Genomic DNA, 25912 nt, shown 5'->3' on the forward strand with positions numbered 1-25912 from the left:
CTGTCCATTTGTTGTTTCCCGATTTCCGATTTATGACGACTGACTAATTGAACAAATCAAATCAGTCCTGGCCCGGCCGAGCACTTCCATTTGTCATCATCAAATCATCGAGGGGCCCACAGATATCGCTTTTATCCCAAAGGTAAAAGGAATGGATAAACTTCGACTCATATGGCTTGTTCTACTACTTGTTGAATCATACACAAAGGCACGTTTTATAGCACCGAGTTACCAAATGTGTTTTCGTGCAATCAATGTACAACCAACTCATAGTAACAACTCATATCTCTAGGTTTGAAGAATATAAGATATTATCGTCTCATGATCACTCGTGATAAAATCCATGAAGTGATTCCAATAAGCGCTGGTTGAATCTAATACTCAGAACTTATGAGCACTCATGAGTGTTGTAGCCCTTTGTCCAATACCTTAGACCTCTGCAAGCCAACCCATGACAGTCTTAATTCATATCTACTTCCAACATATGACCGACTGTGGATGGTTTGAATAACTTAGTCATTCCGGAAGAATAACCTAGTTTATTCGGGAAGTCAAAACATGCAAAGTGAAACACAATAATAATTGAATCCAATATGGTCTCAGAACTTATGAATATAAATAAAACACCTTTTATTTATCACCATATGATTACACATTATTCATTGTATACTGTTTCAGCTATCAACTTTATTCTTGAATTTAAAACAATAGTTGTCCCATGCTCCAAGCATGTACACTATGTTTTCTAAACACTAGTCATGCCATACACCAAGTATGCATACTATGTTTGTCTATGATCTTTACTTTGTGAACTAGATCAATTGAACATAACTTCAATGATTCTCTTTTCACAGTCCCAAATCCTTACTGCAAATGCAAGAATTCCAAATTCATGCCATTTACTGAAATCTGTTAGATTCTAAACTTATATGCATTGATCCTCTTGTAATGATTATGCACAAAGTCATAAAGACTTGACAACAAACATTACAGAGCATTCCAAAGGAGATCAACTCCTTGGAAACATCCTTCTTGCATTAAGTTTCCTTAATCTTACACAGATTGAAAATTCTAACCTTGAAACATTCCCAAATTCCATTTTGACTATCACTTCTAAACAAGAGTTGCCTCCTTACAGATTATGTCAATATGGTCCTTCCAGAATTATCACTATACTTCCAACTGTCCTTGAGCAACCAATCTTTGGTAAACCTTAGATTGTCCTCGACAATTGTTTAATCCTTTTAGTCATATCAAGTTCTAAACCTTTTTCCTTCTTAATGCCCTAGGCATTTGGAAAATTTTAGAAAGGATGAATATAGCACATGTAATCGATCCTATATCCGAAGCATATGGGACACGATTCATGATGTCTCACATAAAGACTAAACCAGTCTTTTGCTATAACATTTCCATTTCAATTTGCCAAGTTCTCATAATTCAGATTATGAAAAGGGATGCCGTAATCATAATCGAATTTTAGAATGCAAATAATGGACCCATATACAGAATTTCCTTATGTTGAGCCACTCCAACATGAAATTCATATATATATATACATATATATATATATATATATATATATATATATATATATATATATATATATATATATTTATTTATATGTCCTTGACTAAATGATTAAAACCTCACGATCTAAGCTTATAGATTTGAGATGAAGTATAATTTCCTCTCCCTTAATTATAGGAAAACAACTCTTTCCCAATTGAAACTCTTATTTTCTATAATTAACATTGCTAGCTTGCAATACTTATCATAATTATCATGCTCCCACTAACATGATGATTATTAGCATAACACTTATGCTCCCACTAGCTTTGACATGTACTCAGAAATCAGCTGACTTTCTTACCAAAGTTCAGATTTCTGATACTAGATTGTTTTGATAAGACTTTATCAAAATCATACACCTTCCCTTAGATAGCACACTTGTGTGTCTAAACAATTATGAAGAGGGATGCCATAATCATAATGGTTAGACCTTTTTGCCACTTCTCACAAGTCCAGGTTAGTGTGTCGGTAAACCACACACGCTCCACTAACGACTTTGAGAATGCAAACATCACAATTGCTATCTAGCTAAAATCTACTTAGTGAAAGTGTTTCCTCACCATCATTTTCATGAATCGAAGAGAAACCTTATGACACTTAGATTTAATGGTGTATGTGTTCTTATCCCTGTGAATTGTCAAAACCCTAGTCACAAGACAAGGATAACGACAAATCCAAACTCATATGGACTGAACTCAATCTTAATTTCTTGCCACCTGGCAGCTCAAGGGCCTGCCATTGCTTCCAAGTTGTTGTGCAACAAATTGAGAACTCTAAGAGCTCATATGCAAAGCCAACTGGAATGGGCACAGAATATGTCAACACAATAGGTTATAAACCTCAAGTCGTGTTCTAGAGAAGAACTTCAGGTTTATTCTTGATTAGTTCTTGAGACTTTCAAGACCTTTAAGACTCCCACTGTCCTCTTGACCTATAAGACTCCCTTGTCAAATATCCAAGAGATAGTGCGGATTCTAATCAAGACAAACACTTCACACAATTGGCCTTAGTTGGTCTTTGTTTTATCCAAAACATCACAACTTACCAATTTCAAATGTACAAGAGTAGGGAACTTTTACTCTTACATTTGACAAGTGTTTTAAACCTTCTTTAAGACATGTCACTCAAGTTACAATCTTGGAGTATGACTCTAAGACTTGTATTGGAACGAAGTATGACTCATCTTCTTGATTTAACCATTTCAACAATTCAAGTTCCTCTTCTTAGTCATAAGAATGCACTAAGATTTCCTTAGAGAACTAATTTTGATATGGTTTACTAATCATTAAGATGATCACAAAAACTGATACTAAAGTACTCTCCCATCTTTTCAGATTTGAGAAACTTTTATCCTTCTGCCTAGATTGATTCTTCTTATTCGCTCTATCATACATTGGAACCTTTTTCCAATGTCTCAGAGTTACACTTAAGCTTTTAAGTATAATCATATTTACTGAGCTTTAGTAAACTATGACGAATAGTCTTATCGATCTTATGTGGTGGACTTAATCAGTGCACAAGAATGTGTACTTGATCCCTTAGTCCATTACTTGACTCACACATCCATGTGAACAAGTAATTAGTCTTAATTTCCAATACTTGAAAGTTCTCATTCATCATGCCATACAACTTGCATGATTCCAAGTTCTGGTCTAATTGAAACTTGGGTGATGAGAATCTTTCCTTATTTGGTAAGTTTAGACATTACCACAAATGAAAGAATCAATTTCATATTTCCACTCTTGCTCTTAATGGAATCTTTATACGCAACAATTTTTCCTCAAATGCCATTGTAAGGATATTTTAAAATAAATAAAATCAAAAATTTTCTTTTATTTTAAAACTTTGCGGAAAAACTTATCCTTACAATCCACATGAAAACTTGTTGTTATCTATTCCTAAGCAATATCTCATAACTCCTAAGAAGTAGCTCAAGAATCCAATCTTCAAACTTTGCGATAGAAATCCATCTACGCGATCAGATTCAGCATATTCTTTCTTTAACTTTCTTCACTTTTCTTTGATTCTTAAACATCACCATGTGACCCAGTCACATCATGTATCAAGAATCTCAGAATAGAAACTTAACAGAGTTAGATAGTGGACTTTACCTGAAGTAGAGTCAAACTTATTGACTTTAACATCCTTAGGTAAATTTGGCAGCTTCGCAACCAATGCCACTTCCTTTGGCAATATAAACATATGGACCCTTTGATAATGGTACACGAGACTATCACAGACTTAGCTTTTCTCTTTACCATTTGGTCAACCGAGTTGACTATGGCCGATCCCTTTCCATTGGGAAGAGAGAGCTTTACTAGATATCCAATGTCATCATTGTCAATGTCCATAAAGTTTTAGGAAGTTGATCTTAGCAAATAGATAAGATCATTAAGGGTCTTGTCATAATCTGTTTCATAGGTGTTCCAAAAGAACTCACTATGTGACTTAGAAAGTAGTTGAACCACCAACTTTCTCAAGACTTTGACACCCAACTCTCCCGGCTTGTCAATATGTGACTATATCTCCAAGATGTGATCACACCTAGACCTTGCCTTGCCAATAGGGCTTGAGTGACCTTAAACTTTTCAAGAACTTGTGGGTTGGGGAGAATAATTGGAGGAGGAGAAAGAAGTATGATATCCATGGGACATCATCTTCATTAGGAAAGCTTGTTTCAAGAGATTTGGGAAGATCATAAATGTCTAAACCAGACATGTTTTGGGAGATATTGAAGATAGTTGATTTAAAGTCCTTAAAATGACACCCAATATGAAATATTAATGCTAGGACCCAACAAACTATTTTATAACTTAGAAGATGGATGCCGTAATCCAAGCTATAAAGTATTTGAAGGTAGGTGAATGACGATTCACCAATTTCCACCAAGATAAACGAAATGTATTATTAGGTTTTAATTGGTTTGAAACTCCTAGATCTTTGAGATTCATTGAACTGTTCAATGGCATGTTTCAATCTCGAGTGTCCCTTCAGGTTTTGTGACTGGGATGCCGAGGATCACAAAACAAGGTGTGAAGTAACCATGCAAATCACTTGGTACCCTTAATAAATTACCCCTCAATCGATGTACCGGTTAACCACACATGCTCCATCGATACTATGATAAATATTAAGTCACCCTTTACCTACCTTGTTAAATACGAGTTAGTGTGCCGGTTAACCACACACGCTCCACTAACCGACTTAAACAAAGTGCAAAGTGTAATTTCATGGATTAACACCTTATTCGCATTTTTCCTAAGTAACTAAGATTGGGAATTATTAAGAGTTTAGTTACTTAGTATTTATCATTAATACTTTTAATGAAGGGAGAACTATAGTCCTGTCAAACCCGTTCGGCTAACGACCCTCCACCAGTCAAGCAAGCGGTGGGTGAGAGTGGACACCCATTAAGTTGCCATTTTATAGGCAACAACCTTATACCCACCTTATAGACCGGCTTCGTGAATGAGGCGTACTAGCGGTAAGACTGACTTTACTCTTATACATACATATATATATATATATATATATATATATATATATATATATATATATATATATTATTAACTTATAATATTATAAAGTATAAGGGTTGAATTTTAACTTTTAAAATTCTAAGGGCTAACTTGGAATTAAAGTGTTCATAAGTGAAAACTTTTCAAATTCCAAAACTTGAGGTCAAGTTTTGAAACTATTCAAAACTGATTAATTCCATAACTTATGTGTTTAAAGTAGTTTTAATCCAAAAACTCTTCAAGTTCCATAACTTGAGGACAAGTTATGGAAGACTTTAAACTAATAAAAGAATTAACTTTTCTTTATTTTATAACTTATGGAATTAATTAAGGTTACACTTTATTTATTTATTTATTAATGAAGTGACTCTTGAACCTCCATAACTTAAGGACAAGACTCTTTATCTTTTGTAACCATTGCCTACTTTTATGAGTTTTATGAAACTTAAATGTGACTTTTCATATAACTTGAGGACAAGTTACAAAAACACATTTTAGAATCAACTCTTAGATTAATTTGGATTGAAAACAACTATTTCACTCAACTTTTCAATTAATCTAAGTAACTCATAAGAACAAGATAATTCAAATCAAACTTTTTCATGTAATTAGTCTAAACCTTAAACTAATACAAAACATGAATCTATTGACAATTATCTTTGAAATTGGATTAGCATGGACATTACCACTTCAAAAACAAGTTTATAAGTTCAAAAACATCTTAGGGTAATGTTCCTAGTCCAATTCCACCCAAAAAAGTCGAATTTATGTTGTTTGGGGGTCCAACTCGTCGAGTGCATGAACCAACTCCGCGAGTTGGATCGATTTGATCAATTTTTAGGCATGGACTCTCCGAGTCTCCTGATGGACTCGCCGAGTCTGATGATCAGACAGCAACAAATTCATTTTTTTAAGCAGTTTTGCAAGAATAACAAGAAAACAAGCCTAGGCTTTGATACCACTGTTGGGTTTTGAGCATTCTAACACTCCTAAGTGTACATGCAACCCTAAATACCTTCGATCTATGTTTTCTCTATTATACATGCAAATAAGAACTTCCAAGGTATTATCCTAATGTAGCATACAAATCAATGATGTAACAAGATAGAATACATACCTTTTGATGTAGCTTGATGTCTTCAAGCTTTAAGAGCTTATCCCCAATAGTGTGGAAGCCTCAAGTGGAATCACAAATCACCAAAAACACCTTGGAAGACTTTAGAGAATATGGATACTTGGTTCTCTCTAGTGAAATTGGCTAGCCCTTCTTAGTGTACCACACTAGTGCCAATTTCACCAACCAAGGACATCTTTATATAGTGTGGAGGATTAGGGTTAAACCCTAATACCCATGACCTTTCATTTCCTAGGATCCATGGGCTAAACACTCCATGGACTATCCATGAAAGCTTAGCCCAACCTAAATGAACTTGGCCCATTCCATATATATATAAGAGTCCATATTTAATTAGTTCCTTTTGATCACTTAATTAATTATGAATTAATTCTTGATCAATACTAATTAAATAATATGAATCCATAATAATATATTAGAACTTATAATATATTAATATTAATCATAAACATACTATTCTCAAAAGATTATCCATATAAATTGTGTCGGTGAAGTGCAACCCAAATGGACCATGCCGGGTCGGGTCAAGTACATACCAAATATAGTTATGGACTTAGACATTAATCCAACAAGAACAATATCACAGTCACCCCATGCAACTTCCGAACGAAATCCTTGTGTGTCAACAGTTGCCACTAATTATCTTGCCACTGTGGCTCTAACGACCATCTGATCTAACTGATCGAGTCCATGCGTCGAGCCATGAAGTCACCAAACCCCAGGCTAGACACGTTTGCTACCTGACCAGTGGTAGCCTTATATCACAACAACCCTAAGCAGTCTATTACTTCCCTGATCTCATAAATGTAGTGGTGTTCCTACAGCCTTATCACTGGCTCAAACATGTCTAATTCATCTGGGGAAAACCATAAACCAATATGTGGATTTGCCACGCCCTCACTGCTGCATCCGAACTGGTGGGTACTGTTGGAACTTTGACTACAAAATTACAATGTGGGACTTATCCCACATTGGTGGAAGAGAAAACCTTCTCCCACCTTATATGTCTAGTCCCACTTATTTAATTAAATGGGTCAAGTAATGGGTTAAGCATATTGGGCTTGGGTTGTGGTGTTGGATTAGCCTAATTGGACTCAAAATAGGCTAATATCAAGAGAATATTTAATGGTCAAAAGATGGGCCTTGGGCCTTGGGGCTCTTGGAGTCTTCCTGATTAATTAAATAATTTTTAATTGCGAAATTAATTTTTATTCTTTATTTTTATTAAATTCGTAATTACTGAATGACAGGTTTTGACAGTTATTTTCGGTTTTGACAGTTTCCAACTGTCATAACTAATACCTATAAATACCTGTTTCATTCATCTGTGAGGGGTTACATAAATTATTTTTCACACCACAAAATTCTCTTTCAAATTCGTTCTTCCAAAAGATGAAGGGAACATAGAAATTTTGTCAGATTCAAGATCACTTCTTGGATTGATTGTTGTATCCTCTTGATAGATCTCTACCAGGGAAATTTCTGTCTTAGGACACTGCATAGCAGGCCTCAATCTGTGCAATTTCCTGATTATATCTCCTGTGTAATCTTAATACAAGTATGTTTTTTTGTATATTGATTCTTATATTTTAGATATATTTGAATTTCGTTTGTTTTATTTCAATTAGAATTGTTGATTGTATACTTCTGTCATAACAATCTAAGACATAAATCAAAAAGTGGAAGAATGGATCAACAATCCATCATCAAAACACATGTGGAAAAGCTTGAGAAATTCAAAGGCTCAGATTTTCGGAGATGGCAACAGAAGATGTTGTTTTATCTGACAACTCTTCATGTTTCCAATGTTCTCACTGATGATTCTCCCTCTCCTCCTATTGGTATAACCACTGCAGAAGGAACAACACCACCCAGTGAAGCCCAAATGGCAGAACATCAAAGGGCTATGGAAACTTGGAACACAAATGAATATAATTGTAGAAATTATATTCTGAATGCCCTGGATGATTTTCTCTATGATATCTACTCTACCATGACTACTGCAAGAGAGATATGGGAATCACTGGAAAAGAAATACAAAACAGAAGTGGCATGCTCCAAGAAATTCGTGATTGGAAAGTTCATGAATTTCAAGATGGTGAATACCAAATCTGTCCTCAAACAAATGGAGGAAATTCAAGTCATTGCACATGATCTTGAAGTTGAAGGTATGGGTATAAACTCTAACTTTCTTATTGGTTCAACCATTGAAAAACTTCCTCCTTCTTGGAAGAATTTCAAATTATATCTTAAGCACTTGTGTTGAGAATTCGTGTGGAAGAAGATAACAGATTGAATGAGAAGGCATATGCAAATTTCTTGGAACCAAGTGCAAACTTTGTTGGAGAAGCAAGTACTTCAAGGACAAAGCACAACAACAAGAAAGGGAAGCAAGGCTCCAAAAACTCTTCCAAAGATGGCAAAAATCATGGCCCTAACAAGAAGAATTCCGGTCCATGCTGTGTTTGTGGCAAAATTGGACACAAGGCCAAAGATTGCAGATTCAGGAGGGGTCAAGGAGGAAACAATGGAGGAAATAATAGAGGAAACAATGGAGGAAACAATGGAAACAATGGTGGTAATTCTGGTGGAGGAAATTTTGGTCAAGCCAACATGGTTAGCAATTGTGTGGATTGGTGGATTGATACTGGAGCCACAAGGCACATTTGCAACTCCCATACCATGTTTTCCACATACCAGAAAGTCTCGGATTCTGAACCAATGTTTATGGGGAATGGCTCTACTGCAAAAGTTGAAGGAAAGGGAAAAGTGAAGCTACAACTGACTTTTGAAAAAGAACTTGTTTTAAGTGATGTCTTGCATGTTCCTGAAATTACTAAGAATTTGATTTCTGGTCCTATTCTTAGTAACAAAGGTTTCAAACTTGTATTTGAGTCTGATAAGTTTGTTCTCACCAAGGGTGGGGTGTATGTTGGAAAGGGATACCTTAGTGAGGGTCTCTTCAAAGTCAGTGTATTACCTTTGTACTATGGTGTTGAAACACCAAACAATGATGTAACCAATGTTAATGCTAATGCAATAATGGGCACTACTAGCCCCTCTTCTATGTATATGCATGATCCTTCATTTTTGTGGCATTCTTGATTGGGACATGTCAAATTTTAGCTCTATTCAAAGAATGGCAAAACTTGGCATGTTACCAAAATGTTCATTAGATAAAACCATAAAATGTGAGGTTTGTGTAGAATCAAAATTTTCACAACATCCTCATAAATCAGTTGAAAATCTAATGAAATACTTGGCTTAATCCACTCTGATTTATGTGACTTTAGAACAACACCTACAAGAGGAGGAAAAAACTATTATATTTCCTTTATTGATGATTGTAGCAAGTATTGTTATATTAATTTGTTAAATACCAAGGATGAAGCCTTGAATTATTTTAAGAACTACAAGGCTGAAGTTGAAAATCAACTTGATAAAAAGATCAAAATTATAAGGTCTGATCGAGGAGGAGAATATGAATCCAAAGACTTTTCTAAATTTTGTTCTTTAAATGGTATTATACATCAAACAACTGCTCCATATACTCCACAACAAAATGGAGTTGCTGAAAGGAAGAATAGAACATTGAAAAACATGATAAATTCAATGTTAATAACTTCTAGAGCACCCCATAATTTGTGGGGAGAAGCATGTCTTGCAGCAAACTCAATACTTAATAGAATTCCTCATAAAAAGAGTGACAAATCACCCTATCATATGTGGAAAGGGAGATTACCCTCTTACAAAAGGATGGAAGCGTGGGGTTGCCTGGCTAAGGTATAAGTACCTCTTCCAAAGAGGACTAAACTTGGACCAAAAACCATAGATTGCATCTATCTTGGCCCTGCCATGAATAGTGCAACCTATAGGTTTCTTGTGTATAAATCACATGTTGATGAGATCCATAACCAAACCATCATGGAATCAGCAGAGGCTGAATTCTTTGAAAATATTTTTCCGTTTAAGGATAAAGGGAAAGAGGTTACCTGCTCTAGGAAAAGACCTCTAGATGATGGACTGAATGATACCATTCCAGAAAAAGTTTACAATCAAATGAAGAGAATTCTTCAAAGGTTCAAGAAGAGGACTTAGAACCTAGAAGAAGCAAACGGGGCAAAATAGCCAAAGACTTTGGACCTGATTACATGACCTATGTAGTGAATAAAGAACCACAAACTTATAAAGAAGCTATGGACTCCTCTGAAGCTCCTTATTGGAAAGAGGCAATCAAAAGTAAGATTGACTCCATTGTGCAAAATAACACCTGGAAATTGGTAGATTTGCCACCTGGGCAAAAACCAATTGGGCACAAATGGATATTCAAGAAGAAGTTTAGACCCGATGGTACCATTAAGAAGTACAAAGCTCGTTTAGTAGCTAAAGGGTATCGTCAAAAAGAGGGTCAAGACTTCTTTGACACCTATTCACCTGTTACAAGAATTACATCAATTCGCACATTAGTAGCAATTGCAGCCATTCACAATTTGGAAATACACCAAATGGATGTGAAAACTGCCTTCTTATATGGTGAACTAGATGAAGAGATATCTATGAATCAACCTGAAGGGTTTGTGGTTAAAGGTCAAGAAAACAAAGTCTGTAAGTTAGTTAGATCACTTTATGGACTAAAACAGGCTCCAAAGCAATGGCATGAGAAGTTTGACAACACATTACTCTCTAATGGATTTAGAATTAATGAATGTGATAAATGTGTTTATGTCAAACAATACAAGAATGCTTGTGTCATCATATGCTTGTATGTGGATGATATGCTTATAATGGGTACTAATTTGGATGTGATCAATCAAACCAAGTGGATATGTGTTCACTCTTGGTGGAGCTGCTATCTCTTGGAAATCATCTAAGCAAACTGTGAATACTCGTTCTACAATGGAAGCAGAGTTTGTTGCTTTAGACAAAGCTGCTGAAGAAGTTGAATGGCTTAAAAGCTTCCTAGAAGGTATTCCTCTGTGGCCTCAACCTGTTACTGCCATTGGCATACATTGTGATAGTATGGCTGCTCTTACTAGAGCACAAAGTTAGATATACAATGGCAAGTCGAGACACATTAGGCGCATACATATTACAATAAGAGACTTGCTGAAGAATGGAATCATTTCCATTAGTTACATAAAGTCAAAGGAAAATATAGCTGATCCCTTGACAAAAGGCCTTAGTAGAGAGCAAGTTCTCTTCACATCGAGGGGAATGGGCTTAAAGCCAACACAATGAGTCACCACCTGGCGGAAACCTAACCTAGCAACATTGGAGATCCCATGGTCTAGGTTCAATAGGACAACTAGTTGGGGAAGACTCAAAGAAGCACTAACACAAAGGTATGCTCACTCCTATGATATTTATTTTGTGTTTTTCCGTTGATGTTATAGGGATGAATTCTTTATTCTTAATAATGTTGATGGCTTTTATAGTGGAATAAGTAAAGATTGTTCCAGATTAGCATTACCTATGTGAGATGGATGTGAGGTCGCATCTTTGGGAGCTGATATGGCTAAGCTCTCTAAAAGTCTCATGAAGAAAGAATCGTTCATGACCGAAATGAACACAACGGTAATAAATGATCTATGCTTAGATATGATATGTGTGATACTTCTTGTTTTTATTCTACTATAAAAAGTGATTAGTTCAAGACTCTAGTTCACTACCCACAAAGTAGATCCAAGTAGTACTCACTATGAAAGGTTCAAGTTTTACAACACCTATTCAGATGCATGTCATATCTTACTTCCCTTCTTTGAATATCAAAGTTCACTTATTTTCTATTCAAATGTGGGGTATTCTTGGAGTTTGAATAGAAAATGTGGGGTATTGTTGGAACTTTGACTACAAAATTACAATGTGGGACTTATCCCACATTGGTGGAAGAGAAAACCTTCTCCCACCTTATATGTCTAGTCCTACTCATTTAATTAAATGGGTCAAGTAATGGGTTAAGCATATTGGGCTTGAGTTGTGGTGTTGAATTAGCCTAATTGGACTCAAAATAGGCTAATATCAAGAGAATATTTAATGGTCAAAAGATGGGCCTTGGGCCTTGGGGCTCTTGGGGTCTTCCTGATTAGTTAAATAATTTTTAATTACGAAATTAATTTTTATTCTTTATTTTTATTAAATTTGTAATTACTGAATGATAGGTTTTGGCAGTTATTTTCGGTTTTGACAGTTTCCAACTGTCATAACTAATACCTATAAATACATGTTTCATTCATCTATGAGGGGTTGCAAAAATTATTTTTCACACCACAAAATTCTCTTTCAAATTCGTTCTTCCAAAAGATGAAGGGAACATAAAAATTTTGTCAGATTCAAGATCACTTCTTGGATTGATTGTTGTATCCTCTTGATAGATCTCTACCAGGGAAATTTCTGTCTTAGGACACTGCATAGCAGGCCTCAATCTGTGCAATTTCCTGATTATATCTCCTGTGTAATCTTAATACAAGTATGTTTTCTGTATATTGATTCTTATATTTTAGAAATATTTGAATTTCGTTTGTTTTATTTCAATTAGAATTGTTGATTGTATACTTCTGTCATAACAGGTACTAATGTTCCTTACGCAATCTAACAACACTCTCATGTTATCTACCAACCTAGTGAATGTTATGGCTATACCCACAGTCTTACCACACTCTAGCAGTATCTGGCTGCTAGTGAATGTTACGGCTACACCCACAGACTTACAACACTTTCCATATTGGGTGGAACATGCGCTTGACCTAACACTCAACTGAACTCATGTCCTGACTGGAATCCCCAACTTGATTCCCTAAGGCCTGCTATCACGTGACCCCGCTGCATCAGTACCACACCCATGCCCGTGATTGAAGCATCACAGTAAACCACGAAATCCTCTACAACATTCAAGCATCCAGTGTGCCTTAATGAACTAAAGGAAACATATCCTACATGTGTCTGATTATAGTGACTCTTCAGTACAGTTTCATTAGAATCATGGGCAAGCTCACATTGAAAATTTTCATGCAAACCCAACTTGATGGTTATGTTAGGGACGCAATCAAATTTCTTGTTGTTTTGGAAGAACATCAAAATTCCAGAAAAATAATTATACCAATCATGTGGAACAACATATTATAAGTCTTCACCCAGTCGACCCAAAATGCACGAAGTGCAGATGCCCCCCTCCAAATGTCAATGCCTGAAAGGCCGAAATTGATAAAGTAAGCTTTTGGCGTTTCCCTGCCACAAAACAAACACAATCGTTATGATTCACCTGTATTCTTCTTATGTATGCACAAACACACATAATGAAAAATAAAAAGCCAAACCTGGATCATAGAGTTAGTAAAATGTCACCACCAAGTGTACCAAGTTTGTTCTTCGCAAGAAGTGAGAGTTTCCACATCCATTTACAGTTTGAAATATCTCCAAAGCTTTCAAGTGACCAACACTGATCCGCTATAACTAAAAGACGTGTCCAATATTAAAACAGATCCAAACATATATAATACAAGGTGGGTAAACCTAGACTATTTAGGACATATTTACAGAAAGCTACCTTCACAAATACAAAGATAATGTAGGCTTCCTTATAAATTATAATAATATTATAACAGACTAATACACCCTCTCGGTCGGAACATAAGGATTGTTGATGTTGAGACTGGACTTGATATCTTCAAATAGAATCCACGGTAGGCCTTTTGTAAATATATCAGCAATTTGCAATATGAAGGGTATATGAAAAAGCGTAGTTCACCTCTAGCCACCTTTTCTCGGACGAAATGAATATCGATCTCGATGTGCTTTGTTCTTTGATGTTGCACCAGATCAGTTGAAAGATATACTGTGCTAATGTTGTCGCAATATACAAGAGTGGATTTATGAGGTGGGTGGTGCAATTCACACAGCAGGTTACGTAACCAACAAGACTCAGAGACCACATTTGCAACCCCGCGGTATTCAACTTCGGCACCTGATCATGAAATTGTTGGTTGCCTTTTGGAAGACCATGAAAGTAAATTATTACCCATGAACATACAATACCCAGATGTTGATCTGCGGGTGTCTGGCCCAATCAACATTAATGTAGGATAGAAAAGAAGTAGTAGAAGTCTGTGTGAGGGACAAACCATGATCAACGGTCCTTTTAATGTATCGTAATATGCGTTTCATGGTAGTGAAATGGGTGGTGCGTGGAGCATGCATGGGCATGCAAAATTGTTGGACATCATAACTAATGTCCAGTCGGGTAAAAGTTAAGTGTTGAGGTATGAAGTTTCTGATGTTAGAGATCATCAGAATTGGATGAAGTTTTTCTGCCATAGGAGAAGAGAGGGAGAGAATTGTTGGTTAAGAAGAGAGGGGAAGGAAAGATGACGACAACAACATAGTAGGTCACTTGATGTTGCTCTGATACCATAAAAGAGGTTTTTGAATCTTCCGTGCCCTCTATTGAAACGGATCGATCCAAACATATATAATACAAGGTGGGTAACCCTAGACTATTTAGGACATATTTACACAAAGCTACGTTCACAAATACAAAGATAATGTCGGCTATCCTATAAATTATAATAATATTATAACAGAGGTCTCCATAAAATCTTATTAGAGGAGTTTGAATCATGTTCTATGGTAAATGTCTTTCCATACATATCTTTCTTATCCCAAAATTCTGAGGAATCTATTGTGACTTTTGTTGTTTGCATCGGATCATCTTTAGGAATGAGTACAACCCTAAACCTACAGTTATCTCCATACAAAGACCCATCTTCTGAGGAAAACGAAATGAAATTGTATTATGATTTCAAGCATGTGATGTGCCTCAATGAACTAAAGGAAACATATCCTACCAACTTATGATTATGTTCAGGGAAAACTGGTTGGTGGTTGAACAACCTCTGGGAATTTGTCAACCAACTTATGGTTTCCATACAATCTTGATAGAGGATTTTGAATCATGTTTTACGATAAATGTCTTTCTGCTATCATCCCAAAATTCTGAGGAATCTGTTGCCCCTTCTGTTGTTTGCATCGGATCACCTTTGGGAACGAGTACAGCTCTAAACCATCGCCCATCTTCATACAAATACTGATTGTAGGAAAACGAAATGAAACTGTATGTTGAATTCAGGCATCCTGCTTGCCTCAATGAATTAAAGGAAACATATCCTACGTATGTGTCATGAGTATTAGTCTCAAGTGTTTCATTAGACTTCTGACCAAGCTCACATTGAATATCTTCATGTACACCTAGCTTGATGGTTATTTTAGGGATGCCAGAAAATTTCTTGTTTTGGAAGAACATCAAAATCCCAGAAAAATGATTGTACCAATCATGTGGAAGCAGCATATTATATGGCTCCACCCACTTGACCGAAAGTGCAGATGCCCCCCACCAAATGCCAATGCCTGAAAGGCCGATACTGATAAAGTAATCTTTGGCGTTTCCCTGCCACAAAACAAACACATTCATTATGATTAACCTTATGTTTGGGTTTATATATATATACAAAAAGTATGAAAATGAAAAGCCAAACCTGGAGCATGGAGTTTAGTAATATGTCACTACCAAGTGGACCAAGTTTGTTATCCCCCCAAAGTGAGACTTTCCACAACCATTTACAGTTTGAAATATCTCCAAAGCTTTCAAGTGACCTACACCAATCCGCCTTAACAACAGCTATAGTTAATGGCAGCTCCAACAATTCTACAAGGTAATAGCAGTGCGAAACATCCAGCCATTTGAGCTGAGGAAGTTGCAAGAGACTAAAATCCAACCGGATAAACCAATTTGATGACAGATTGAGTTCTTTCAAGTTGGGTAACGCCCAACCAGCAGCAGATCTGATGTTTTTATCTGTCAAATAGCAAACGCTGAGATCCAGCTTTCCTAAGCATCCACTAAAAAACCATCCTTCTGTGTGCATCACGGTGTTAGGTAGAAAATTAGAAAATGAACCGCAGTTTGAGAATACAAGAGTCTCGAGTTTCTTCGACCGGTTAATGGATGAAAATAGCTGAAGGTTTTGACAATCTTGTATCTCTACACAAACAAGCTTTTCCAAATGTCCAAATGATGGATGATCAATCTCTTCTAAAAGCCGCATTCCATAAACATGAAATCTTTCAAGGTTCGGAATCCCATAAAAATCTGGTGTCTTCATCAGGTTTGTCAAGAAATGAAATTTGATAATTCTCAAGTTTGGTAAAAACTGTATACACAAGTGCACGCATAAGACAAATTAACGTTTGCCAACAGTTAGTTCATAGAAAATGGGTGTATATATACATTCATTTCCACAAACAATATGATGAACCATATTATATTTTATAATGTTTGTAAACATGATTGGTTTAAAAAGATTATGTATATATATAAAACCACTTATGACTTAAAAAAAGTGATGGTCAGAAACCATCACAATGGAAAAGAAAATTTGACTTCACGAAAGTAATTAATTTTTTATGATTACAAAGTTATCATTCAAAATTGGTATCTTACAAAATGTGAATTATAAAACAAGTAATGCTGATAATAAAATCATCAATACCCGCTTCACAAATATTATAAGCAAAAACAATAAACTTTTAGTATATGATATATTCGTTCTAACAAGAGCCTTTCAATTTAGGATTACCGAGAGACATTAAAATCTAGCATTTTATGCACACATGTGCTCCTTATTGAGAGAGAGAGAAAGAGATAGGAAGCAACTTAAATTATTAATTTAGTCTTTCACTTTCCTTTCATCCATTAAACAATAAGAATTACCTTGTAACCCTCCCAAAGTTGTTTTACAGTGAGGTTGTGCAATGTTAGACAACAAAGCTCCCTTGGTGGAAAATTTTCTGGCATTATAACCAATTCAGCTTCTGCCTGATGAAAGTTCAAATCAATCCACCGAAGTTTCTTCATGTTTGCAACGACCTGAAGTACTCGTTGTGGTTGGTCAGCCATAGCAGACTCAACATATATAACTTCAATCTTGTCAAGATTCTGGGATGGAGGAACAAAATGGTGTCAGGATTGAGTTAAAAGTGTTTCTTTAAGCATATTTTTATCATGAAATTAAAAGCTAGCTTAACCATTACCATCGTTGCATCCATAGCACATATTTGTAGAACATCCTCCTTCTTCCAAACTCTACTATGTTTTTCAGGATTCTTAGGGTGTCCCCCTCTAACAATGTAGTATGCCATTTCTTCTACCAAATCATGCATACCAAACTCACCATCTTCTGAGACAGTTATGAGAGCCTTTTGTACCAACACCTTTATGCCTATAACAGGGTGAAAGCCACAAGCTTCAAGTATCTCCATTGTCCATTTTTTGTTCTCCCTCCTAAAGATACATGCAATATCAAGGAACAACTGTTTCTCCACAGTCTTGAGTCCATCAAAGCTGATCTTTAGCTTTTCCAAGATATCAGCATCTGGAGTTTCTTTCAATCTATCCAAGGCACTCCTCCACTCATTCATCTCTTTGTCACATAGAAAACGACCGAGAATCCTAAGGGCTAACGGGAGCCCACCAGCATATGAAACCACATCTTTTGAAAGAAGCTCGTAACCTTCTATAGGATTGTGACCTTGGGGTGCATGCTTGCAAAAGAGCTTCATAGCCTCATTATTGTTTAATAAACTAATATTGTGTATCACATCTACTTTGTGTCCGGTTAATATATGTTCATCTCTAGTTGTGATTAGTATTCGGCTTCCTTCACCAAACCAATCACGTGATCCAGCTAACTGTTCTAGCTGCTCAAGGTTGTTGACATCATCAAGGACAATCAAGACCTTTCTATGGTGTAACCTATCCTTTATCATGCGCCTTCCTTCTTCAACTCTCCCTACCTCCATTTGCTTTTGTTTCAAAACACCACACAGAATTTTTTCTTGCAAATTTTCTAGACCATTCTTATCACTGGATTCTTCCCGGACATTTTTTAGAAAGCAGCAACCATCAAACTTGCTAGAGATTTCATAATAAACAGAAGAGGCAAGAGTTGTCTTACCACCACCCCCAACCCCCCATATTCCAATCATAAGCACACCACCAAACCCAATGTGTAACTTTGATATCAAATGTTGCATGCGAGCCTCTACTCCAACCAGGTTGTCATCCCCACTTGAAGTTATTGGCTGCAACCTTTGTGAAATTGTGTCAACAATTTCTTTAATGCACTTAGACTCATGCCTGAAAATTGAATATATATGGATCATTAACACATGCTCACATTGACAAATAGCCTTATCATAAACTTCTACCCTAGAGAATTCTACCATGTGAGTTCTTAGCATATGTTAATCTCCCGCAGAAGTGATTACTATATGGGTTTTATCAAGTGATCTAGTTAAAGCCTATGAAAGCCTAATTAATATCATGCATCTTCCTTCGTAATTACGAAAGCCTAAAACATAGACGTTATTAGATTATTGCATAGCACAAGTATAACTAATTTCATCATTTTACATGACTAGTGTTCTCTAAAAACATGTATTTTATCATCATGAATTTAGCATCATATCTTAATCATAAAAAGTGTAAATGTCTTGTAGTAGAGCATACATATCTTAAACATAAAAAGTTCTCAAATAAAGAAGAGAATTACCCGTTGGCAACGTGCTTGGTTTCCCATCCAGAAATGTTACTTGCACCCACAAGTGCTTTTCTCCATGATTCAACCTTTTTGTTGTTCTCCAACTCATGTTTCACAAATGCTTCTCCGTATCTGAGTTTTTGTTTTCGAACTTCAGAAGGATCAACATCATAAAATATGGGCATCACAATTTGACCTCTTGTATCCTTGCATTTCATGATATGTGAAAGTTCATCTAAGCACCATGAAGAATCTGCGTAGTTTTTAGAAAATATGATGATGGCTATCGGTGATTCTTCGATAGCCGTCACAAGAGATGGGCCAATTGATTCGCCCCGGGGAAGTGTTTCATCATCTTTGTAAGTAAAGATCCCTTGTTGTTCAAGAGCTGTGTAGAGATGATCCACAAACGTCTTACGAGTATCTTCTCCTCTAAAACTAAGAAAAACATGGTACTTCCACACCTCAGAAGAAAAGCCCATAGCGGAAAGAGATGAAGATGAAGAAGATGCCATTGACTTGTTGATTTGTTGAGATAGAATGTATGTGGTTTGAGCACCCTAATGAAACAAGAATTTATTAAGATCTTGTTATTACCTTTAATATGACTGTTCATAACTTCTTACATACCATGGATACAGGTTCGCATTGCACAAACGGAATTTAACTATCACTCCCTCAATAATAAGATACTTTAACTTTCTCATCACCCCTATGATACATCGTCTCAGACTCTTTACCACCATTCTTAATTACTAGGTTCATCATACTACCTTGTCACAAAATGGTGACAAACAATCATATTATAATTTCAAGCCCAATTAATCATACTTAACTCATTATACAGTCACATCAGCAGTTCAAATCCTACAGGGGAGACACATCTGTTACGCCGGGATCTAGATCTCGTAACAGGACATGTACTTGTGCTTCCTACAGCCGTGAGTATTACTAACACCTAATCTCCTATGAGAGGAGACTAGGTTAAACTATTCTAAGAGATTAAAAGCAATTGACTTCAAGCATAATTTTTTCATGAACAACTACCCTTTAAATAGGGGATAAACAAAAGACTCTAACAAGGAAACAAAGATCACCCAAATCGACTCATATACTAAATGATCCTAATTACCAAATTCAAAAACTGAAACAAGATAATTTCCTAAAATAAGATACTTTTTTTTTGAAAGAGCTAAAATAAGATACTTTGCAGAAATTAAAAATACTTATTATCTGTATGATTCATAACATTACTCCCCTCCTCCACATTGAGCTTGTCCTCAAGCTCAATAGTCACCCATTAGCGTCATCTCCCTCATTGTCCATCATGATGCAAAAGAGCTTGGCACATTTATGCCCAATCGAGAATATTTCATCACAGTTGAAGCACAAGCCTTTTGCCCGCCTCTTTGCCATTTCTGCAGACGTTAGTTTTTTCCAGGCCGGATTTAGTGTTTTAGTTTTGTAGTTTCCAACTCCTGCTTTTCCTGCTGACTCTCGTTTTGGCTTGCAGTCGAGGTTTGGTTTCCTGTGGGCCCGACACCTATTGGTTGTCCTGCTTCCGCCACCCTTAGCTCAATTTGTCTGGCTTGATTCATGGCATAGTATAGAGTTATGGGTCTCGCAAATTCAACCTCATATCTTATCATGTTTATTAGCCCCGCACAAAAGTGCCAAATGCTTTGCTCCAGTGTGACCCCCGTCGTCCTACCCAACAACAATTCGAAGCTTTCACAATAGTCTTCTACTGTCCCAACTTGTCGAAGCCGAGTTAATTCCCCTAAGGGATTCAAGCTCATAGGCGGGCCGAAATGGATTTTGCATTCTTCCGAAAACTCGAACCAATTCAAACAATTTTTCATCCTTCTCAGGTTTCGGTACCACCCGCTTGCCCGGCCCTATAGGGCGAAAGTTGCTTGGCGGACCCAAGCCTCCGGCGGTGTTTGTTGTTCTTCGAAGAAGTCCTCACACTTCTGTAACCATTCGAGTGGGTCACCCTTGCCCTCTTACATTGGAGACTCCATCTTGGCGAATCTAGGCACCCGATCGCCACGGTAACCTCCTTCACCAAATTCATCCCAACTTTTATGCATCCGTTCTTGTTCAATATGCCGATTGTGTCCTGATCCTTCGGCTTTGTGGAAATCCCAGCGGTGTTTAAATGATTGTGGTTCTGCATTGCGCCAAGAATCACACCCCTTCCCTAATCCCCGTCCTATTCCCAAGGGGTTTGATCCAAATGACCCCCTGCCTCGACCTAACACCGTGAAGGAACTCGTCATCTTGCCTCCTCCTGGTGCGTTGCCAGTGACGATGCCCTTGCCCCTTCCTTGGCCTAGCTCGCTGCTATCTCCAAATTGCTGGTCCATCTCTTCTTCTTCGTCGCTTGCTTCAGACCCTTGTTTGTTGACCTTGTTTTGGGATTGTGGTAAACTCTCTTCCAGCGCCGCATGCTTGGCCTGCAAGGCTTCGACTTCGATTGCCTCTTCAGTTCAAGGGTAGTTCAAGGCTACTCTGAGTTTGCTGGACCATGAATGCTTCTAGCTTCTTCATCAATTCTTCCTGTTGAGTAGACATCACGAGCGACTCTGATACCAAATTTGTTACGCCCCGGGATCTAGATCTTGTGACAGGACCTGTACTTGTGCTTCCTATAGCCGTGAGTATTACTAACACCTAATCTCCTATGAGAGGAGACTAGGTTAAACCATTCTAAGAGATTAAAAACAATTGAATTCAAGCATAATTTTATTTCATGTACAACTACCCTTTACATAAGGGATAAACAAAAGACTCCAATAAGGAAACAAAGATCACCCAAATCGACTCAAATACTAAATGATCCTAATTACCAAATTTAAAAACTGAAACAAGATAATTTCCTAAAATAAGATACTTTCCAGAAATTAAAAATACTTATTATCCGTATGATTAATAACAATATCATAACAAGTATATACACAACTTATCAAATAGCAACATGCCAACTCTTAGGCATTACTCAACTCATTAGACTTCTCATTTCAATCCTCAACTGTGTTACACTGACACTTATCATTACATTAACAGACACATGTATCATTTAAGACTAGCACATAGGGGTTTTTAAGATAGTTGGCCCAAACTTATTTTTTTATTGCAATGAATATCCATATTCTCAATGGGAAATAAGAATATGTAGCCTGAATCACAAACATGAAAGCATAACCTCCACTGTAAACATAAACATACATAATAGTCAAATAGCCATTAAAGATATAGTTGTAACTAGTAAATGGATCACCTGTAGTTATTAAAGATATAGTTGTAACTTCCAAGATAAATTTAATTACATAGCGCCTCCATGGGAATATGTATCATACTCCTCAAAACAGTAAAATAGCCATGACCTTCATATGTTATATGTTTTATTATGAGGACTACCTCCATGGTATTTCAAGTTAGAACACCGTAGCATTCATCATATGATAACACCAATCTATCTTGTGTCAATGCTTAGACAATAATTATGTTATAGGTGGGCCTCTGTTTACACCAAACGAGCATTTCCAATCACTATCCGGACTCATTTTGAAACAATTAAATACCACAATTGATAATCGATTAGCTTATATAATGCCATACTGCTCAATAAAGTGATAAACACAGCAGCGCACACTGAGGACCAATCCCCTCTCAAAGCATCGTTTTAATTAATGTCTCCACCCCCCTGCTCGATTTTCTTTTTGTATCCACAGCACATATGCACATCATTAGACTCATTTCCTTCTAATTACATTCGTTTATAACACACACACAACATCATATTAACTTCAAAAAGTGATTAACTTACTATAATAATTCAAAAACTTCACAACTTTGACTAAATTAGGTCAAGATACGTTTCTGACATTCCTGATCGACATTGCTCTCAGCTTATCGATAAAATTTACTCAATAACTTGTATAAATCTTCAATTTAAATTATTGATAACTTATACTTTATCAATTTATCATTTTGAGGAACATACCTCAAATTTCCAGCAGCACCCAACTTAAGCAGAGTCCATTTTGCGATCAAGTTACTTTTGTAAGATTATACTTCAATTTCGTCGTTAATTTCTTCTTTCAACTTGGACCGATTTGAGTAGATGAGTACTTTCCTCCTTCTATCTATCTGCCAAGTGTCAACCAGGGTGCGAAGATAATGAGGAAGTAATCTATAAATCGTTTATGTATTTCCTCAGGTATTGGCGTTTCAAACATTAGCCACCACACTTCTATATTTTACATTCTCCCCTCTAAAGTAGAAAAAAATAGGATGTTTTTTTTTATCGTGGAAAATTGTTTTTATTTTTTTAAAAAGTGCTTTTAGAAAATAGTATTGGTTTTCACTTTTAGTTTTTAGAAAATATGTTTAGTTGAAATCGGTGGAGATTTTATTTTTTATCTTAAATTTTTTAAATATTATAAAAATCACTTTTCTAATTTATATACAACTATCAGGGCCGGTCCAATGATAAAGTGAACCCAGATTGAAAAGAAAAAATGGACTGCCAAAACCATAAGTATAATAAAAAATAAATAAATAATAGACACAACGTTATAAAATTCACTATTAATATTAAAAAACAAAAAAATTGTCAAATCATTACAAAAACAACGAAGTTAAAGAAAAATATTTGTCATAACATTTTTAGATAAGTTAGTTTTTTTTATATAATTATACAATATACTCTATGAATTTTGGGCCCCTTAGAGACGTGGACCCTGAACGACTGCCTGGGTTACCCATCGTCAGGACCGGACCCGACAACCAGTAGAGAACCCATACTTTGCATGGGGTAAAATTGTAACTACACAAACATAAGGATTAAAAGTGGCAACAAACCAAACACCATTGTGGCCAAAATCCAAAGTGAAAAAAATTACTGTTAAAATGTTGTTCCACTTTTAATATATATATATATATATATATATATATATATATATATATATATATATATATATATATATATATATATATATATATATATATATATATATATATATATATATATATATATAACACACTAGTTTATAACCCATGGAACCATGGTTATAAAATTAGTTAAATTTTTATAGTAAAATTTTATAATTATTAATCAACTATTTTAAAGAAATAAGTTAAAAAATATTATTAATTAAGAGATGTACCAAAATTTTAAAGTTAGCTATAACTTCAAATTTAACATATAATTACAAAAAATAAATGTTTCTATAAAAAAAAATTTAATTCCATTAATTAAAACCTTCAAGTCATTAACTGTAATTGTTATTTACCTAATATATTTCATAATATTAATGAGATGTTGTATTAGAGTGAGACATGACAAAAATAGATTAAAATCATTCATTTATTAATATATATATATATATATATATATATATATATATATATATATATATATATATATATATATATATATATATATATTAATTTGAAAAAGTAAAAATTTTCATTTTCTTAGAAAACTTTGAAAAACTTAACGAACTAAATCCATTTTCAAAATTTTCGTTTTCTTGGAAAAAATTTCTTAAAAACTAAAAATATTTCTACAACCAAACGCTTCCTTAATAATATTTCTCAAAATTATATTTAATTATTTTTGTTAATTTGACAAATAATTTATACTTATATTTTTATACCCCCAAAATATATTATCTAACTCAGAATGGCAAAAAAAACTTTGCATAACTTCTACTAAAATAAAATTGTGACTAGTAAAAGAAATAGATTAACTCCAAATAGTCGGTAACCTTAGATTTACCGGTTATAAATCATATGTGGCTTAATTGTTTATGGAAAAAAAACACAAGCTATCATGGTCTTTTTATTAGTATTTTTGCATTGATGCAAAACGAAAACAAGAACAAGAATTATTCAAAAAAAGATAACAATTATTGACTCCAAGATGTTAGTGAAAGACAAATTTTTTTACATAAAAGGAGCTAAATTTGCAGGTATTACCAAATTTTAGAAAACTAAAATCGACAATTATATCCTTTAAAGTATACTCCTCAATAAATGCAGGAAATTCATAAAGTAATGAATTTTTTTTTTTATTAAAACATAATAAAACAAAAATTGAAATTGCATAAAATTCGGAGGAAACCGGAAATATCGATGCTTAAACCATCTCCAACCTATCTCTATTTCCCCCTATAAATGAAGTAAATAATAGGATAAATAGTCTTTCATCTCCAACCCTATTTTATTTTCTACCTCATTTTTTATCCCAAAAAATATATTCCAATAATATTCCATATTTCCATTTTTATAACTTATATATATATTGTTAAATACACACATTTACTAGTTAGGTTTTAACAAATATATATTATATTTTTTTATTACAAAAATATTACAAGAGAAATTAAATATTCTCCTACTTTTTGTTCCTATAAATCTTCCTACCCAATTAAATAGTGACATGTGTAACATTTAATGCTCATTTAATGATATTTTAATATACTAATATGACACATGTCACTATTTAATTGGATAGAAGGATTTGTAGGAACAAAAGTAAGAGAATATTTAATTTCCCATATTACAAATATATTAACTTAAACAAAATGTTTATATATAATAAATTTAAATTAATTATTACTTTATTATAAGCATTTAATGTCTTCTTAAAAGCTTTGGATATGAAATTTAATTCCATCCGTTGCAAAAATATTTCCGTCGGGGATCGGTTACTAATTATTGACGGAAAATTCATCGCTAAAGTTTGACGTAACCGTTGGAAATCCGTTAAAAACAATTACCAACAAAAATATGCCGACGCATTTTGGTCTGTTGTCACTCTGTCGGTAATGCTTATTAGCGAAAGATTACCGACATATTTTAATGAAAGATTACTCACGGTTTTGGTTGTCGGTAATGCTATTATTTGTAGGGATGTGTGTTCCATTCAATAGAAACACCATATTTTAAAATCTACAATCAAAGCCCAAGAGACACAATATGGGCTTCCCAGGGCCTACACATCTCACATCCTTCCCAAATCAAGTTTGTGTTATCAAAACCAAGGGCCTAATAAGATAAGGTTGCAAAGAAAAAAGCCAAACTTC

General features: G+C 35.1%; 1 protein-coding gene across 1 annotated transcript; it reads right to left on the reverse strand.

Moving 5' to 3' along the window:
- Positions 1–14752: 14752 nt before the first annotated feature.
- LOC111913083 (TMV resistance protein N) lies at positions 14753–23013 on the reverse strand. Its single transcript, XM_023908812.2, has 6 exons — positions 22825–23013; positions 18828–19375; positions 17308–18412; positions 16988–17212; positions 15753–16427; positions 14753–15664 (listed from the first exon to the last, which is right to left on the reverse strand). Exons 2-6 carry the CDS (start codon positions 19328–19330, stop codon positions 15134–15136), a joined length of 3039 nt encoding a protein of 1012 aa, XP_023764580.2. The 5' UTR covers positions 19331–19375; positions 22825–23013; the 3' UTR covers positions 14753–15133.
- Positions 23014–25912: the final 2899 nt, after the last annotated feature.

Source organism: Lactuca sativa, chromosome 8, assembly GCF_002870075.4.
Source record: "Lactuca sativa cultivar Salinas chromosome 8, Lsat_Salinas_v11, whole genome shotgun sequence".
Taxonomy (NCBI): Eukaryota; Viridiplantae; Streptophyta; class Magnoliopsida; order Asterales; family Asteraceae; genus Lactuca; species Lactuca sativa.

What these genes read in the sequence shown, in the direction of transcription:
- LOC111913083 (XM_023908812.2), bottom strand. Translation starts at nt 19,330, where the DNA reads ATGGCATCTTCTTCATCTTCATCTCTTTCCGCTATGGGCTTTTCTTCT. An exon ending in ACCAAGCACGTTGCCAACGG is followed by an intron (nt 18,413 to 18,827) that starts GTAATTCTCTTC and finishes TTCAATTTTCAG; the next exon opens with GCATGAGTCTAAGTGCATTA. An exon ending in TACTAAACTCCATGCTCCAG is followed by an intron (nt 15,665 to 15,752) that starts GTTTGGCTTTTC and finishes GTTTTGTGGCAG; the next exon opens with GGAAACGCCAAAGATTACTT.